Source organism: Triturus cristatus, chromosome 6 (assembly GCF_964204655.1).
Source record: "Triturus cristatus chromosome 6, aTriCri1.1, whole genome shotgun sequence".
Taxonomy (NCBI): Eukaryota; Metazoa; Chordata; class Amphibia; order Caudata; family Salamandridae; genus Triturus; species Triturus cristatus.
This window is the reverse complement of record NC_140589.1, coordinates 1,057,103,271-1,057,123,452: the sequence shown is the minus strand read 5'-3', so window position 1 is coordinate 1,057,123,452 and position 20,182 is coordinate 1,057,103,271. Positions and strand designations below refer to the sequence as shown.

The 20,182-nt window shown below is 46.2% G+C and overlaps 1 protein-coding gene across 14 annotated transcripts in view; it reads left to right on the top strand.

The window, feature by feature from the left end:
- The window catches only part of EPB41L2 (erythrocyte membrane protein band 4.1 like 2), a 680,749-nt gene that overhangs the window by 145,820 nt on the left and 514,747 nt on the right, over nt 1-20,182 (top strand). For all 14 annotated transcript variants that reach the window (XM_085611888.1, XM_085611891.1, XM_085611887.1 and 11 more), the window contains one exon: nt 10,468-10,686. In XM_085611888.1, coding sequence (XP_085468014.1) covers nt 10,468-10,686 — 219 coding nt within the window. The remainder of the gene's footprint in view (nt 1-10,467; nt 10,687-20,182) is intronic.

Here is a 20,182-nt window from a genome sequence, read left to right as displayed (position 1 = left end):
GTGGCTCATTTGAGACTGACGGGGATACAAATATACCCGTACTTGGACGATTGCCTCATCAAATCCCAATCCTCCCACCAAGCGGCTCTCGATACTCAGCACTGCCTCGATCTGTTTCAGTCTCTAGGCTTGTCGATCAACTTGCAAAAGTCTCAGCTTACACCAGCTCTGTGCAAGACCTTTCTGGGTGCGGCCATCGACACAAACACTGCTATGGCCTTTGTGGAACGTCAAGCACGAATTCGACAGCTTGCAAGCTCCATCGCAGCAAAACAGTCCGCTTCAGTCCGCACATTAAAGTCTTTTCTAGGGATGGCGTCCTCATGTATCGTTTTGATCCCCAATTGCAGACTGAGGAGAAGTGCCATTCAGGAGGAATTGGACAAGCAGTGGCGTCAAGTCTCCGGTTCCTTCAACGACCAGCTCGTAGTAACATTCCGCATGGTGCATGCGCTGCGTTGGTGGGCCCGTCCTTCCAACATCGCAGCAGGAACATCTTTTCTAACAACAGCCCCAGAGCTCGTCCTTACCACGGACACATCCATGGAAGGCTGGGGCGGGCATCCTCAAGACTTATCCATCAAGGGCAAGTGGACACTGTCTGGCACATCAACAGATTGGAGCTAATGGCCGTTTTCTGGCGTTGAAGTTCTTCCGCCTCCAGCTCCAAGGGGAGTCGGTCCTTATTCAGACGGACAACACCACCTGCATGCACTACCTCAACAAGCAGGGCGGGACAAGATCTCCGATGCTTTCACGTCTGGCTCAGAGGATTTGGAGTTTCAGATTACTCTCCAGGCAGTCCATCTGCCCGGCATTTCCAATACTCTGGCGGATGTTGGGGTCGCCCGAGTATAGACCTGTTTGCAACCCCTCAGAATTCCAAATGCCAGTCCTACGCAAGCTGGTTTCCCCACATAGGATCATGCGGAAATGCCCTTTCGATAAATTGGTACAGGACATTTGCGTACGCTTTTCCGCCGATCCCTCTGATCCCTCGAGTGTTGCGGAAGATGCGGCAAAAACCGTGCCAGATACTCCTCATAGCTCCACGGTGGCCTCGGCAAGCATGGTTCTCGGAGTTGCTCCTCCTCTGTTATGTTATGTTATAACGTTTTATTTAGCGCGAACAGCTGCCCCAGCAACGAGGCGTCCCGGCGCTGAACTATAACGATAACCTGAGGGGGGAGAAGGAAAGGACGGGCTGTAAGAGATTAAGATGGGGAGAATAGAAATGTTTTGATCGCTTTGCGGAAGGCCAGCAGGTTAGTCATGGAGCAAATGTGAGGTGGCAGGGAGTTCCAGAGTCTTGCCCCCAAGACTCTGAAAGAGCGACCGCCCATTCTGCTTAGCCTTATACGTGGGGTAACCACCAAGTTTTGACCCGAGGAGCGTAGGGCCCGCTGAGGGGTGTAGGGCTCTAGGAGTGGACGCAGGAGGCCAGGACAGTCAGTCTTGAGAATTTTAAAAACAGTAGTGAGGGCTTTAAACTGAACTCGGGCTTCCATGCGCAGCCAGTGTAGTTTCTGGATGGTGTTTCTTGCAGAGCACCTACGAGGGAGGCCTACAACTGCCCTGGCAGCAGAGTTTTGTATACGTTGTAGCCGCGCCATCTCAGCTTTATTAAGGCCTAGAAAAAGGATATTGGGGTAGTCCAGTCGAGCCAGGATGGTAGATTGGACTATCATTTGGCGCGTATGGTGGTCAAAAAAGCCAAGGATCGGATGAAGGCTCCTCAACAGGCCCACACAGGTGGCAGCCAGTTTCTTGGTGTGGGTCTGGAAATTAAGAGATGCGTCCACCCAGACACCAAGGCTTTTTACCACGGGTTTGGGGGGGGGGGGATAGGGCCCAGTGCGGACGGCCACCAGTGATCAGTCCAATAGTCAGGATTTTTACCCAGAAGCAACACCTCTGTTTTGCCAGCGTTCAGCTGGAGGCAGTTGTGTGACATCCAGCGTGCAACTGCCTCTAACCCGTTCTTGAATCTCGCCGCTGAGATCGAGGGGCCTTCAGTCAGAGAAATGACGAGCTGGGTGTCGTCGGCGTACGACACTAGCGTCAGGTCCCATTCTTTTGCTATATCAGCGAGAGGCTGGACATAAAGATTGAATAGGGACGGGCTGAGCGCCGATCCCTGAGGAACGCCTTGCTCTATGGGGTAAGACTGGGATATGAACGGGGGCAGAGACCCGGAAAGATCTGTTTATCATGAATGAACGAAACCACTCTAGAGCAAGGTCTTTGATACCTATGGCTTCGAGACGTTTTAGTAGGATAGAATGGGAGACCGTATCAAAGGCTGCGCTAAGGTCGAGTAAAATCAGCGCAGCACTTTGACCGGCGTCCAGGATGTTCCGTAGGTGTTCGATGGTGGTCAGCAGGGCGGATTCGGTGCTGAATCCTGGCCTGAAGCCGTTCTGTGATGGGTCTAGAATTTGGTGTTGCGTCATGTAGTTGGCTAGCACCTTGTTCACATGGGCTTCTGCCAATTTTGAGGCCCATGGAAGCAATGAAATTGGTCTGAAATTTTCTGGTTTTGATGGGTCTAGGGTGGGTTTTTTTATGATTGGAGAGACCCAGGCCTGCTTCCAACATGTGGGAACCACCGCTGAGGAGAATGATAGGTTAAGTAGGGTAGTCAGAGGAGGAAGGAAGAACTCGAGAGATTCTAGGAATTTGGTGGGTCTCATGGCGTCTGTGGGCGAGCCAGATTTGACTTTAGTGCACAGTTTGGCAAGTTCGTCGTGTGTTAAGCTGGGGATGAGAGACAAACTGGGACTGTCTGGCAAAGGCTCACGTGGTTTGGAGGTATCCGGGAGATTCTGAGGAAAGGAAGTGTAGATTTTCTTTACCTTTTCCGTAAAGAAGGTGGCAAGTTCCTCGCATTGTTGTGCAGAGGTAATACCAGGGACAGGATTAGAACTATCTTTAAGTTTATGAACAAATTCAAAAATAGTTTTTGAGGGATTCCCGCTGGAGCTGATTGCTTCCGCGTAGAAGGAAGCACGGGTGGTGCGAACCGCCTTGTGGTACGATTTAAATTTTCGCAGGTAAGCAGCTTTGTCGGTGTCCTTATATTCTTTCCTCCTCTGGCGTTCAGCTCTTTTGCAGTCTTTCCGCATGGTTAGAAGATTTTCATTGTACCATGGGTTAGATGGAGTGTTACGGGTTTTAGTCCGTTTTGCTGGTATTAGGGAGTCTAGTCCTAAGTTGATCCAATTTTGAAAGGCCGCGTAGGCGGAGTTAATGTCTCCGTCTGTGAGGTTGAGGTGGAGGTTGCCTAGTTTACTAGTAAGGTCGCTAGGTGCCAGTTTATGCCATGGCCTCTTGTATCGGGAATTGGTGGTGTTTTTCACAATCGAGTCTCTGATTTTCAGGGAGAATTGGATAAGAGAGTGGTCAGTCCACCCCATGGGTTTGGGGGGGCAGCCAAGGCATCTGAGAGGTTGGATAAAACTGGATCCAGTAAATGCCCGGCAGAGTGAGTGGGAGTTTGGATGAGCGGGTTTAGCTGAAGGGCTGTGAGGTCTGCCTGAAGGTTCTTAATAGTGGGATCGGTCAAGGAGTCGAAATGTAAGTTAAGGTCTCCCAGGATGGTAGAATTAGGAGAGGATATCACTAGAGTGTGAGCGACATCTAGGAATTCCTCAATAAACCTGGCAGTGGGGCCAGGGGGCCGGTAGATATAGAGTCCGGAAAGGGTGAACTGGGGACTAGTGGAGATTTTGAATCTTGCGCTTTCACAGCCCCAAATGGCTTCCTTTTCAAAAGTACAGTTGTATGATGATTTGTAAATAACCGCTATCCCCCCACCCCTGGAGTCTCTATTGATGGTTTTGATGGAGAAACCCTCGGGCAGCGAGAGATTTAGGATGCTGTTTTGGTCATCATGGAGCCAGGTTTCGCAGATAAACATAATGTCTGGATGTTACTCTGTTATAAGGGTGAACACATCGGCGTGATGTTTCACAAGGGATCTAACATTAAGTTGGAGGATGGTAAGGGTGTATTGCTTATAAGCAGTGGTATTGTGGCTGGGTAGCCCGGGTGAAGATGTCAAAAAACAACACGGCTTGCAGTACAGACCTGTTTGCCCAAGGCAGCCTTCAAGTTTATCGCATCTTGAGTCTGGTTTGAGTGCGAGGAGGGACTTTCTATCGTACTGCAGTAAATGTGGTACGAGTTGAGCAGGGGGACTGGCGAGAGGCGATGGTCTGGCGATGACGGGCGCAGACGGGCTTGCCTTAGGCGCTCCCGCTGCGCTCGTCCGCTGCGCTTGCGTGGGAAGCACATTTAGGGAGAGGAGGGGTGGGCGTGGCCTGTCAGGTGGGCGTGGCCTCGCGACTGGCGATGGCGGCCGACCACAACAAACTCCACGAAGCAGCGCTAGAGTCCACTGAATGTGGAATACCTATAAGGCAAGCAGCCCAGCAGAGAGCTCAAGGCAGGAATCAAAGTTTTAAAATATGTTACAACACAAAAGAACAGTTTTAAAAGAATGGCGCGTAATTCCTCCGGCTTCCGCCTCAGAGGTGTAGTTACAGAGAGCGCACTCGTGATTCAGCGCGTTCTTATAGGCGGGAGGGGTGGGCGTGGCCTGTCAGGTGGGCGTGGCCTCGCGACTGGCGATGGCGGCCGACCACAACAAACTCCACGAAGCAGCGCTAGAGTCCACTGAATGTGGAATACCTATAAGGCAAGCAGCCCAGCAGAGAGCTCAAGGCAGGAATCAAAGTTTTAAAATATGTTACAACACAAAAGAACAGTTTTAAAAGAATGGCGCGTAATTCCTCCGGCTTCCGCCTCAGAGGTGTAGTTACAGAGAGCGCACTCGTGATTCAGCGCGTTCTTATAGGCGGGAGGGGTGGGCGTGGCCTGTCAGGTGGGCGTGGCCTCGCGACTGGCGATGGCGGCCGACCACAACAAACTCCACGAAGCAGCGCTAGAGTCCACTGAATGTGGAATACCTATAAGGCAAGCATCCCAGCAGAGAGCTCAAGGCAGGAATCAAAGTTTTAAAATATGTTACAACACAAAAGAATAGTTTTAAAAGAATGGCGCGTAATTCCTCCGGCTTCCGCCTCAGAGGTGTAGTTACAGAACCCAATGCGAACCCATCCTTCTTCTCCCGAGGCCGGATCTGCTAACGATGAACGAAGGACGGATATGCCATCCGAATCCCAGTTCACTCAGCTTGTCAGCTTGGAACCTGAGTGTGAGAAGTTGGCCTGATGTATGATGTCACTAGTTCTAGTGTACACCTTATATCAGTCCAAACAACCCTTATGGTGATTGGTTGTAAAGTCAACCTTATAGACCAGCTATCCTAGTGGTAGCATGGACAAGAGCAGTCTTAGGCTAAACTCTGAATGGCATGTGAAGCCAGCTGTGATACCATATATAATCCCTTGAATACCAAATGAAAGGACACCACAACAGATATATATATAAAATAAAGTGTATTTATTCTAGTCAAACCCTCAGCACTCTTTATGAGATTAGAGGTAAGTACAACACAGTCTTATTTAAGCATACATTAAGTCACACAGGTAAGTAATACAGTTAGGCCCTAGGGGCCACGCAAACCATATACTAAAGAAGTGGTATAAGGACCACTGTCACGGAAATAGGATAGGCCTAGGCCTAGGGAATCGCTGGGGCTACACTACACTAGCAACAGTTAGGAAGTGGGAGGCCCACGGGATTCAGGTGCAGAGTGGAAACACTCACGCGTAATGCGTAAAAGTCGATAGAAATAGTAGTTGTTAGAAATTAACAGTTTAAGGACACTTCTGAAGCAGCTAGAGAGTCGAGACTAGACTAGACCCTAGGATAGTCACTACCCTTGTGAGCACCGAAGTACCCAAGCTGCCTAGCCCACAGGCTGCGGGTGCATAGGTGTGAACTTGCGTCGGGTTTCGTCGTGGACTTCTATGGATGCCTGAAGGAAAGTTGCTGACAGGCAGTCAGTGAAGAGTGTCCGGTGGATCCCAAGGCTGGGATCAAGAAGAGAGGAGACCTGCAAGCAGAAGGGACAGAGTCAAGGTCACTAGCCAGTGACCACGTGGAACCAGGAAGGAACCAGGCGATGTCGTGAAGATTGCAGGTGAAGGTGAAGCTTGTCGCTGCAGCCACGAGGACCAGGAAACGTCGAGGACGACCAGGACCAGGAGGCGAGCTGTCCCACGAAGGCTCTTGCTGTCGGCGGCGTCGAAGTTGAACTAGGACTCACCAAGCCTTGGCAAGCGGAACCCACGAAGAACGGAGGACTTGCTTCTGGTGCAGATCAGGAAGGTCTGGGGTGCTTCTCTTTTGCAAGGAAGCGGGAGCCAGTCTGGAGGAGCCAAACCAGCAGTGAAGATTTCTGGATGCGTCGTCACAAAGGCCACTAGCCAACGGGCAAGCAACCGGACAGATGCGGCAAGCAGGAAAATGCAGAAGGGCCCCACGCAGGACTCGTGGAGTGTGGGGGGCTGATCTTCGGTGCAGATGGTGCTTGGGGTTGGGGCTTCTCAATCCCCGGTGCACAACTTCGAGGGTGCCTCAGAAGCTGCGCTGGAAGATACTAGCCACTTTTCCCAGGTAGCCGGTCCCACGTCTCTCGTCGCCTCCACGGATCTCAGCTCGGCTGTGGATGTGGATCAGGGTCGGAGAAGTCTGGAAGTCAAGGCTCTGGTCGGGCTCTGCAGTCGGTCCCTCGTAGAACTTCAGCAAAGCAAAGGGTAGTCTCTTGATGGTGCCTGTTTGCACAGGGTAGCCACTCCTTGGCCACAAGGGAGATTCTTCAGTCTTCTTCTTTCGTCGAATGTCGAAGGTCCAGAGTTTCTGTTCAAGTTGCAGGTTCAGGATAATCTAATCTCCTGGGGCCCAGCTACCACTCTTATACTAATCTGGGGGGCTGGGTTACCTGCTAGGTCACGCCTTATGGGTGGGACCTGGGAGGGGGGTGGTTACACCCCCTTCCCTTTGTCCAGTTTTGCGCCAGGACTGGGGCTGGAGTCCCCCAGCACCGGTTTGAACTGGACTATGCACGGGACACCTTGTGTGCCCCAGGCATGTCTCATTCTTTTCATCCCTCCCTGCCCCAATACACTAAGGCCTGTCTGGGGTGGTGCTCGCACCTCCCAAGGCAGGAAACCTATTGTCCAAGCCTCCCTTGCCGGGATCACTCCCAGCAGCAGGAGGTCAGACTCGTCTGTGGCAGCAGCATCCATTTTGTGATGCTGGGGCTCTGGTTAACTTTAACCGGGTAAGTAGGTTACAACATGTCTTCTCCCTCTAGAAGGGAGGGATAATATCCTCATCCCCAGAAATGGGATGGGGGTATTATTCCAAAGTGTTAGACACCTTACACCACATGTTTTGATAAAGCCAAACCATAGTTACCATAACCGTTTAAGATTATAAGGCACTTTAAGAGTATATGGTAGGCTATATCATAGAACAGCTATAAGGACATGGTTCCGAAAGCTGCAGACAGGCTCAGCTCATGCTAGAGCACCATCTCACATGTTACCAAGCACTCTGCCTCCAGGATTGTTAAGGCCTGCCATAGGAGTGGCTGATAGGTACGCATGTGTCTATATGTAAGTTAGGTATAGGAATACTACACCTAAGCAAGGAGTGATTACACAGCCTTGCCCCAGCTGAGTGATCAGCCAGTTGTGTCATAATGGAAGGCCAGGCCAGGGGTTGCACAATACATGCTGCAGCCCCTGGTAGGCCTAGGGTACACCTATGCCCTGGGTACCTAAGGTACTCTGTACAGGGGCCAATAAGGTGATCCTATCCAAATGGGTTATGCACCTAAAGTACATAGTATCAATTTAGAGAGAGAACAGCAGGGCTGTGGGTCTGATTAGCAGGCCCACAGCCATATCTAAGTCGAAAACCAGTAAAGCAAAAGCAAAAAGTGGGGGTGAACATAGAAAGCAGACCCTACTCTCCTACACTGAGCACCTTGAATTTGCTCATTTGAACATTCCGCCAGCCTGCAGGGAGGTGTTAGCTAGGGCAAGGGCTCTCGCCACAGTGAAGACTTATAAGCTAAAATGGAAGCGTTTTTGTCTTTGGTGCGCGTCCGCTCACATTCATCCAGTGCACGCCTCCCCGGAACGCATTCTGCCGTTCTTCCTGCAGTTAACGCAGTCTGGACTGTCACACTCTACCTTGAAGGTCTTTCTAGCGGCAATATCTCGCTTTCGACAGGATGGCTCGTCCTCTCTCTATTCATCTAGAGTAATACATCAGTTTTTCAAGGACATCTTCCGAATGTTCCCGCCCATTCAGCGACCTCCAGCCACGTGGCGTCTGAACATTGTATTGGCTCAGCTCATGAAGGCGCCCTTTGAGCCAATCCACTCGGTGGATTTCAAATTCTTAACTTGGAAAGTGGCCCTCCTCCTTGCTCTGACTTCCTCCCGCAGGGTCAGTGACATCCACGCCTTTACGGTACAACCTCTGTTCTTCAATTCAGATCGGACTGTGTTATTCTCCGCACTAATCCGGCTTTCATGCCTAAAGTGCCATCCGATTTCCATCTCAATGAACCAGTAATCTTAAAGACCTTTTTCCCGCATCCGCAGTCCCCGGCGGAGCAGAGTTTACACTCTCTGGACTTGAAGAGATGTCTGAAATTTTACATTAGCAGAACACAATCCTTCCGCAAATCGGATCAGCTATTTGTGGCCTACGGACGCACTTGTAAAGGACAGTCAGTTACCAAGCCCACGATTGGGCGTTGGGTTTCTTCAGCAATCTCCTTTTGCCATCAAAGGGCTGGTAAGCCTCTTTCTTCTGGAGTACGGGCTCATTCAACAAGAGCCATGTCTTCTTCCACTGCCCTGTTAGCTGGTGTACCCATCCACCAGATTTGCCGGGCAGCTACGTGGTCCAGCAGGCACACGTTCACGAAGCACTACTGCCTGGAATCGATTAATGAAGCGGACACAGCTGTGGGACAAGCAGTTCTACGGAATCTGTTTGAAAAAGGTGAGCCTCTGCTACTTCCCTCCTCCTTGGGAATTCTTTATTGCATATTTAATACATTGTTATTGTATTACAGGCAATATTATTACGGCCTTCTATAAGGCTGCTTACTGCTCACTATTCTATTCAAGCATGTGAATCTATGAAAGACACCCCAAATACTGGAGAAGAACAAATGTTACTTACCTGTAAACTGTGGTTCTCCAGTATTGGTGTCTTTCATAGATTCACATGCGACCCACCCTCCTCCCCTCAGAGGCTCTCTTCTCCTCTTTCGGCTCTGTTGTTACTCTAGTGCTACGAAAATCTGAGGAGCTGAGCCTCTGAGGAGAAGGTTCTAGAGGGTGCTTGCGCCTGATTGGCTGGAGTTTGGACTATAAAACGACATTGATATGTCAGTAAAGTGATTATTTTTCTCAATGCTTTCCTATGTGTCAATACTATCCTATGGTATTTTTTCACTTGATATGCTAGTTCTGAACTGTATATAAAGTTTATTTGGATATGTATATGCTATTATGTGGTTATGTATGTTTATGAATGTACATGACACTTATTGCTTTTTATATACCGTGGGACTCCCACTTCGACGACGGGGAATATTCAAGCATGTGAATCTATGAAAGACACCAATACTGGAGAACCACAGTTTACAGGTAAGTAATATTTGTTCTTCCTTCACGGCCCGCCCTTCCTCCCCTATTCTGCGAGGACCTTTGGGTTGGTCTTCGGTACTCGCCTCCCGGTTGGGGGGGGGGGGGGGCTGTGTCTCCTGTGAGTGCCTTCCTTGTTCTGGACGGGTGACTCCGTCTGGGGGAGATTCATTCCTCCTTAGGTTCTTTGGAGGATGGGATTCCGGTGCTCCGGTGCCCTGCTGCTGTGGCTACTCCAGGTTTGGGGGGATTGCTTCTCTCCCTGTCCTCCCTCCCCTCCCTTCCTTCCATTGCTATACTCTGCTTAAGGGTCATCTGGCCAGGTGTTTCCCTTGTCCGTTGTGGGTGGTTCCCCTCTAGGTTGGAGTGGCTTGGAAGTTTGTTGTCCCCGTTTGTCTTGGGACTGGTCCCATTCCTTGCTCAGGATGGGGGAGGTGGGTTTCCTACATGTGTCATGACTTTACGCATGGATAAAGCATAATCCTCCCCACCGTGTCCTTAATAGAATTGAAATGTACCTTCTCCCAGGCTAGGCAAATTTTCATTCTGTATGTGTTTGTAGTACGGGAATTTACAGCTCAATGTCCAATCTACAAACTAATGTATTAAGCAGGAAGTGACGTTGCGCATATAGGTGGGGACTAAGTTTGAACAAAGGGATGTTGGTGTGGGCAGAGAGCTTTTCAGGCTAACACCCATCATCTAGAGGGCGAGCCTTTGTTTAAGACTGGTAGACTTTATGGCCTCATTTAAATATGAGGCGGTTTGATATGTTTTGGAATACATGAATTTTACATTTAGTAGTTTGCATTATTTTTCACAGCCTGCTAAAGAGGATGGTTTGGAAACGACACAGGAAGTTCAATCAGAGAGAGAAGAAAAGAAAGACAACAAAGTAACTGAAGAAGTTAATAAGGACAGTAAAGAACAGACAATGAAAACCAAACAGGATAAGGTTCCTCTGAAGCCTCCAAAGAAATTGAAAGCTGTACTGTGTAAAGTTATTCTTTTGGATAAAACCGAATACAACTGTGAAATAGAGGTAAGGCTGCGCTTTTAATGTAGCTAAGCGTCTCCTATCCGTGTCCGGGGTCTCTAGTGCTGAACATACTTACTCCTCAGTGCAGGTGATACAGCTAGGTTGGCTGATGGGAATGCTGCATAACCTTTGACCTAGGTATCCAGTTCATTTATCATCCAGGGGAAGTCTGTCCTTTTGTGGTGTCGATAAATAAGACAAAACAACGATGGTATAAATAAAAGCACTTGTAATAATGTATTTTAACATTTTTTAAATATGCACATGCTTAAGAGGCATGTTCGGTATAACAACAAACATATGTATTTATACATGAATATGCATACCTTGGTATTTACAATATAAATTACATCAAGTAGCACAGATATTTTTTGCTTTTTGTACCCCGAGTGAAATTACGTTTTTTAGTGGATTTACAATTAGGGAGAAGTTTCTGTATTATTCTTTTTCTGTTTTCATTTTGGAATATTTATATTTTTAACTAGATTAGATGTAAACAAGTTTACTTGGTGGTGCTGTGTATTATCAATTGTCGTCAAAGTGCTAATCTGAAAGTCTTGAAGAATGGTTGAGCACTTTAAAGCAATAATGTACTGAACTCCTGAAAATTTGCTTTTCCCTAGAATGAAATTAGGTTGATGCAACGCTTGAGAAAGTTGAACTATTCACATTAGTGGGCCTATACTGTCCAGAACTTGTTGTTTATTTTGTTCTATTGGGTAAAATTTGAGGGTTTTTTCAGAGGTCTAATAACTGAAATAGTTTGTGGGGATCTTTATTACAGTTATTATAAGATGGTATGTATCTATGCAGCGACACAAAAAGGATTGTGTTACAAACAATTGTATAAAAAATGCAGTAGTGAAAATGACCCCATTTTAGACTGGAGTCAACTTTTTTCATCATTTAAAGTTGTCAACAAAGTATTCAAGGTATGACTCGCTCATCGTTAAAGTATAGTTAAGATTCTCTAAAACAGAACCTTCCCTATTATTTGTATCCATAGTAGATTACTTTCCTCTGTCACTTAAAAAAAAAACGTTCTCTGCCCACTGAGATGTATCTGTGAGTGACATTGAAATAAACCAATGATCTCGCTTTTCTCTTTGTACAAAAAAGAATAAGGATGGTTCAACTTTGAAATTTCTTTGCTAGAAGAGGGGATTGGAAACCAAATTCCAATATTCAATCAAAAAGTTGATTTTCTCTGTAAAAAAATTAAAGTTCAAGATGGTCACTATTGCTCTCTAGTGTAGGAGGTGGTTGGAGTTATGTGCTTCCTGACTTAGAGCGTATGTTTGTCCAGATAACAATTAATCCTTCTGGTACATTTATTAGCTTTCATGTTGGGACAGTCTGGTTGACATTGTTATCGTCACAGTGGTAAAATTGAGTGTGCAGGGATAACCATAACGGTTTATTTTATTCCCAGCTGAAGATGGCCCTGTGAAATTAGTATTCTCAAGGTTGGAGAGGGGCATGGGGGGAGGGGAAGGTAATTGAAGCTTATCACACTGAGCAGTATATACTTCAAGATGAAGAGCAAAGAGGCAAATCAACTGAGCAGCATATAGTTGTGCCCCCACGAAAGGGAGCTCTGTTCTCAAGTGGTTGGGATTCTCTAAAGCTGGCTTTCACCTATGACCAACCATTCGGTGTCCTACCATCCATTCGGGATCGGAAATCGTTTCTCAATGCTGATAAAACAAAATCATTGCACCAGCATCACCTATGTAATTTATACAGTAGTACATGGCCTGGTCTGTTCCCTTACGCGGGTGTGTAACCTAGTCATTAACCTTTTTTTCCTCATCAGTGAGGGTGTACTAGAGCTAGAATATCTCATCCACCACAATTCCTTAAACTATGGCCACTACTCAAACTCTGTTTTGCGTTTTTAGCTGGGTTTTTTTCTTCAAATTTCTTTTTTTCTTCAAGTTGGAGAGCCTATGTTGAGGTAGTCTTGGTTCAAGTCATGCAGGATGTACCGTAGGTTGTTTGCAGCAATTACATCTGTTCTCTGAAGATAACCCATCTCTTGCAGATGTGCGTCCTGCTTGGAGTTCCCTGATAAACGACTCCTCACTTTTGCAGATTAATTGTGAGCCTCATTCTGCATAAGCTATTATATTTATTTGTAAAGAACATGAGTCATGGTTTCTGAAGGAGATAACACGTGATAGCCAGGTCTTCAACACCCACGGAGGAAGCAAATTATGTGATAAAAATACCCTCCTCCTCCTGCATGCTTGTCTGCTTGTCACCCATGCAGGTTTATATGCATACAATGTTAATAACACCTGGTAGAAGTGAGTTGCACAGTTTTGTTTTCTCTGGTACCTGTCAACCTATTTATGACTCAGCCATTCTTTTTTTAAATTTTATTGCTTCAACGCACATTTATTACATTGGGAATCCAACATATGTTGCATGCCACTGACATGACATACAAGTTTTTTGTCCAATGTATTGCTATGCGGTGTTTGGCCAGGACTAGGCCCAGAAGAGCAAATCTGTGTCTAATGTGTGCACCCTTTTTCGGTGTAGGAAGTACCCCTAGGAGGCACTGTTTGACTGACTCTTCAAGTTGTACGCCTGTAGCCGTCCATAGTCCCTGTACTACTTGCTGCCGGTATGGTTGCAATCTGGCGCATGTCCAGGTCATGTGTATGAATGTGGTAGGGTCTGACCCTCAGCATAGGCATGCCGGAGAACGGCTGGTATTAAAGCGTGCCAGTCTCTGTGGTGTTAAGTAAGTACAGTGTAAGTAAATAAACTGGGTTAGCTTAAACATTGCGTTGCTGGCCACCTCGCGGACTTGCGAAAGTGCTCACTTCCATTCACCTTCTGTGAGTAGAGAGGGTAGATCTGCCTCCAATCGGTCTTTGATTATGGAGATTGCAACAGTGCAATCTTTTTTCAGGGCTTTATATATCCACGAGGTCAGTCCTCTGCTGGACCCCGGACCTAGTAGTAGTCTTAATATGTGCAACTCTTGGTTCATCCGGGCAGACAGGCCAGATCTTGCAGACAGTGCGCACTATTTTGGCATATTGTAAAAAGTGTCCTTTTGGCACCTGGAACCACTCCCCTGCCTCTTCCAGAGTCCAGAAGGTCCCATTCATGAATAAGTTTCCCACTGTCTCTCACCCCCCGTCATCATGCCATCTGGTAATGTCCATAACCGATTGGATCTGGTGAAAGCCCTGCAACCATCGAAGCGTATTGCAGGCACGTATGGGACCCTTACGCTAACACATGTAACTGCCTGTTCCCATGCCACTGTCACCAGTCGAATTATATGTGAACATGCGCTTGGTGCTCGCGAGCCCATCATGAGCCATCTTGGTAGGTCATCTCCACTGGCCAGGTCTGCCAGCAGTGCCTTCTCTGTGTTATAACTGTCAGTATACCACTGTGCTGTGTACTGTAGTAGCCCTGCATAGTAATAGAGTCTAAAGTCTGGAAGTCCCAGCCCCCAACCCCTTTCCCCCTCCATGTCCAACTTCAACAATTCGAGGTTTACCCTGTTGCAAATCCCGGCCCACACCAGCAACACCAGGAGGCTATTCAGTATGTTAAAGGTGGATGCCGAATTCTTGCAAAAGGAGTTCTGCATGACATATAGGCATCAGGGTAGCATACCCATCCGGGCCATAGTCACCGGTTCGATTGACCGAAAGGAGGAATTTATTCCTGAACCTACCGATTCCTTAAACCCCATGATCACCGCCCCCATGTTTAGAGTGTATTGTGCTTCTGGTGAGTGTGCCACCTGTATGCCCAGGTCGCGCAAATTATCCCTCCTCCAGTCAAGCCCCACGCTTGGGAGGGTTGTGGTATTTCCCCCTGCCAACGCGGCCAGTAGGAATATGACCATTTTTGACGAATTATGTGTAGGCCTGACTTAATCTTCTAAGGAGGTTAAAGCATCCAAGAGTGCCAGTATCGCTTCCTCCGGTTGCTGAAAGTATGTGTGCATCGTCCGCATATAGGGAGATGACGTGTGCCAAAAACCGCTTTTGGCCTCTTTGATTTCTTCTCTAAATGCTGCGTTCCGGACGCAGACACCACATTGATACCTTTGGTCTGCTGCGCACAACTCCCCATTCCGGGCATGTTCTGATAGGTATCGGCCCAGTAGACTGGTCAGTGCTGCCGCCGCAGTTGTCTCCTCGGAAACAAGAAATCTGTAGAGTCTACTGAAGACAGTTTGGGCTGGAGTGTAGCAAGTGTATCCTTGTGTGGTTGGGTGCTGTTCGCACCATATGTTCATACAATGCAGGCGCGTCATTACGCTGCGCACGGCAGCTGACATATTTGGTTTGGTGTTTAGTGTTTAGTTAGCCATTCAGCACACAGTTAAGCTCTCCTGCCCATATTATCGGTTTCCCCATGGAAGGTTTTAACAGTTTCCAGTTCAGCTTAAAATTGCCATCATCTAGGTTTGGGCGTAGATGTTCAACAGGCACACTTCAATGCAGTCTAGTATGCCATGCATCACCACGTATCTCCCCTCTGTCTGCTTTGCAACCTTGGACCTGGAATGGGACTTGTGGAGCTATCTATATCGCTACCCCTCTTGCATATGTGGAGTAGGTGGAGTAGAATAACTGTCCCCTCAATTTCTTATGTAGGCTCTGGGATTCAGTGTCTGATAGGTGTGTCTCCTGTAGTAGTGCTATTTCGGCTCCCTGTCGCCGAAGGTATGTCTGCACTCTGTAGTGCTTAACGAATGAGTTTAGCCCCTGCACGTTCCATGTTATGGACGCATCCATTCTTAATGATTCTAGAGGAGATGTTTCACATCCAGGAGCAAAAGTCTCTTGGGGAAGCCAACCTCACCTTGCTCTACAGAGACCATTTACTCAAGTCTTCTTCTCCTTTTACGCTCTGTGGCCCTATTCAACAATAGTACCATGGGATAAAGATTGTCACTCCTGGTATCCATGGCAGAACCAATTTTGCATGAAGTGGATTAGATTGAAGTCTCCTAGAAAATCCTCAGGACTCCCCATTGCCAAAGCAGCATAAAAGGAAATACAAGCTGAATAAAGAATCAGCCTTAGCACCCCCTTAGGCCTTAATTCATCCTGCCTATCAGTAACTTCTTCTTCTGCTCTTTTTTCAGAGGCTGAGAGATGTACAGGCCTTTTTTTATTATTATTATTTGATTTATAAATGGCAAACAATCAGCTTGATGATTAACAATTAAAGGCAACATGCATATCTGGACTGCAACATATGCATATGCCACATTCTTTGGAGCAGCCGAAACCTCAGGGATACCGCAACCCCCCCCTCGTGCCGTATTACAACATAAAGGTTCCTTATGGTGGTGATTTTGGGGAACTGTGCATTCTAGTGAGGTCGTCCTGTTGGGTCTAGCATTGTGTGAAATGCCTGGATGTGCAAAAGCAGGATTGTTATCGCCCAGGTCGGGAGCGAGACTATCCTTCTGGTGAAGTGAGACTATCCTTCTGGCAAAGATAAGCGGTGAAGGGTTCCTAGATGTCACGGGGCGAGTTCACAGAGGCATCAGGTCCCATTACTTGAAAAGTCGTCCATGACAGTATGTATTGTCTTCAATCCAATCCTGGGTTTTTGGTGTCCATGGTCTTCCCCGTACATTGCAACTCTGCGCTTTGCCAGGAGAAGCATCAAAGCGATCCCCATCTGGCACAGCACTAAAATAGCTCAATAGACCCAGTAGTGGAAATGGGGGAACTGGCGTGTTCAAGACTTTCCCTATCATACAGAAAACTTCTACCTAGTAGACCGCAATTGCGGGACAGTGCCAAGCAAAATGTAAAAAGACCGCCTAAGGTGAGTGGCAGCGTGGGCAGTGAGAGCAAGGGGACAGCCCCATCCGAAATATCTGTACGGGTGTTCGATACAAGCGGTGCAATAATTTGAAATGTATAAGGCGCAATCTGTAATTGGGGGGTAGCATCTTGAGCTAGCTGCAACAGAGAGCCCATGTGTATCGGTTAGGTTGAGAGCTAAGTCTGTGTTCCAGGCCTCTCGAGCTGTCGGGGCAGCCGCCGGCACGGTTTTTTGCATGTGGTTGTATAGGGATGATTTTGCACCCCAGCATGCTTTATTGAAAATGAAATGTCCTATTGATGCACCACTTTTTCACCTCTGCACTGAGTAATTTTGCAACTTCTTGTGATATTACATGCCAGCTGATTTTCTCCAAGGGTTATTTTTGCACCTAAATGTTTTTGCCCCTAAAGGTTTCTGCTGCTGTTGCATCTCAAACTATTTTTGCACCTAAACATGCTTTTGCATCGAAATGTGTGTTTGTACCGAAGTATTTTTCCTCCTGCAAGTTTTTTCACACTTTTTTTTATGTAGCACATAAATGCTGTTTCCTCCTCAATGTGATTTGAGCTCCTGACGATTCTGCAGTAAAAGTGATTTTGCACCTAAATGTGATTTTGCTTCTAAATGCGATACCACAATCTAGTTTACTTAAAGCCAAAGGTGTTTGGTTATGCATCTAAAAGTGATTTTTCACCTGAATGTGAATTTGCACTTTACATTGATTTGTTCTCCAAAGGGTTTTCCACCCTCATCTCCATGTTGCTTCAGGTATGAATGTGCGCCTCAGTGCACTTTCAAGCAAATGTGAGTTTATTCTAATATGCACCTTTTACACCTACTGTAGCCTCTTACTATTGAATTTTCTCTCTGTACCCATTGTCACTAGACCTGCATTTTAATATTATCTTAATATGACTACCATAGAGAGCTTCATATTTGCAGACTCCAGGAACAACATCTCATAGAGCCTGTTCTTTCCTGGTCTTTCTAAAACTACAATCAAATACAGCAAACACTGAGCCCTGACTGCCAATTCTGAAAACGTAATCAGTCAGAAATACCATTGTCTGAGAATGATCTTCATTAAAACTAACCTACTGTTTTTTGCACTTAGGGTATACCTTCTGGAAACGTACACTATGCTTTTTGTTCTTAGGCAATCATTTTGAGTTTGACAACATTCAGGGGTATTTACTGCAACCGATAAACAGCCATCTTTTGAGGGAGGTATTCACAGGGTGTGGGAAGTAACTGGTTATGAGTTTGCCAAGGGAAAATTAATAATTACATGTGGAAACCACACCAATTTCTGTATAGTTTGGAGTTTTTCCTACACCAATTCATTTCTTTACTTATGTTTTAAAACTCCGAAGAGGTCAACATAAAAAACATGACAAGACACTGAATTTAAAACATTAAAATCACACGTAAATAAATATATATATAATATATATATTTATATTTTAAAACATTTGTTCACATAACCTCATTTTCTGTAACAGCAACCTGGATGCAAATTGATATGAATTCATAAAACCTTACAATATTTAAACTTCTGTACAAATTACTCCTATTTTAGAATAGTCAAAAAATTCTTGTGCTTCCGCAGTAATCCTGAATCCGAGTTAATATAAATTCATGAAGCCTGAAAAAAATTAAAAATGTTTGTGCAAATGACTTCATTTTTTGGATGAAAGGAAACTTGTGTGCCACCTCAGCAGATTTAATATTATTCTTGAAAAACATTGATCTTGAAAGGTGGCGGCGCCGAAGGGACAATGTGGAACAAAGAGCAGATGATTAAAATCCTGGATCCCCTAGTTACACAAGTTACACTATTTTTCCAGAAGAGGACCAGTTTACCGTTATTGCATTTCGCGAAAACAAGTTAATTTGTAATAGTGTCCAAAAACGTCAGTAAACATGGTGCAAATCCTAGATCAAGTACTGCGGCGCTACCTTGGGATGGCAGGATGAAGTCACTGCCTCCAGCCTTTTCTTTGACATGTAGCGAGCGCATAAACTCTATCTGATAGCTAGTAGAGCTAAAGGCATCCTTTGAGGAGCTTTTAAATTGTGCAGGAGAGAGGGAAGCCCAAGCCTCTTCCTGCAGTTCAAGATAGCTTAGCACCAAGGCAAAATCCCAGGAAAATGTATATTTACCCGGGTCTGAGCCAAAACCTTTGCGATTAGTAAAACCTCATGGAGTCCTTTTCATTGTGAGCTGGAAGACCCACTGAATCATACTGGCCACCCCTTGTGCTAAGGAGCTTATCAGACAAAATTCCAGCCTCAGCGCTGGGGACGAAACGGACGAGTTAAAATTACCCTGACTGCCAATTCTGAAACCTAAATCAGTCAGAAATACCATAGTCTCAGACTGATCTTCATTAAAACTAACCTATTATTTTTTGCATTTAGGGTATACCCTCCTGGGAAAGTACGCTATGCTTTTTTTCTTAGGCACTCAATCTGCGTTTGACACATTTCAGTGGGATTTACTGCAACTGGTAAACAATTATCTTCTGGGTGAGGTATTCACAGTGTGTGTGAAGTAACAGGTTATGAGTTTGCCACAGGAAAATTAAGAAATACATGTGAAAACCACAACAATTTGTGTATGTTTTGAAGTTTTTCCTACACTTTTTTGCCCCAATACATTTTGGCAGGCTTAATCTGCTGAAATTTGTCAGGTGACAATTCAGGGTTGGGGTGTTTACATCAACACTCAGAATCCTTATCCCTACACAAACCTTTGCCTGTGCAGGGATTCAAATTCACCACCCATGTATGTCACCATCCACCTACATTTAAAGAACACAGAAACCCCTTAAGGGGATACAACGAGACCGGGTGTAATCCAGTCCTCTGATATCAAACTCTATATGCTCATCACATTGATGATCAATATCGGGGTGCTTTTCACATGGCTAGGAACATTGACATCAAGTGTACACACACACTACTGACTATGGTGCCACTAGCTCATGTTCCTCCACTGCTGTGTCCATTTAACACCCACACATCCTTGTGGAAATGAAGCCAGACATTGATTGTCAGCATAAATCAAGGACGTCTGGACCATACTTTTGAACAAAACTATTCTGATGGACACATTTCAAAGTACTGTCAAGGACCTAGCCTACTGCCCTTCTGGTAGCCATTATTGACCCTTGATACAGCCTCCCTCTGTCAATCAAAGTCCTCGTCAAGTCTAGCTACCCCAACACAGTATAGAAACTAAACTGACTCTCCATAGATGGGCTTGACCAGCCATATACTTGATTCACATGTAAATGTGTATAATCTTTCCACATACTCTGGTATAGCCAATTACCCCTGGCCAGAGCATAAATCTCTTATCCACTTCTAAAAATGAACTGCTTGAAATCAAACTGAAGCAAGATCACCTGCTTGACATGACTTTGCAGTCCACCCTCGCCATCTCTGCCCCACACTCTACTCCCAAGTACTGCTCTCCTAACCCTTACGCCTTTTCACTCATTTGACATGTCTAATCATGATGACCCCAACGCACACACTTATCTCACTGCTCAGAGCGTCCCTCCGTGCACATTATCTCTAATGCACCTAACACACCCGAATACTCTGTATAAACGATCTTACAACACATCTTGTTATTACAATTTCCAGAGCTAGACATCTTAAA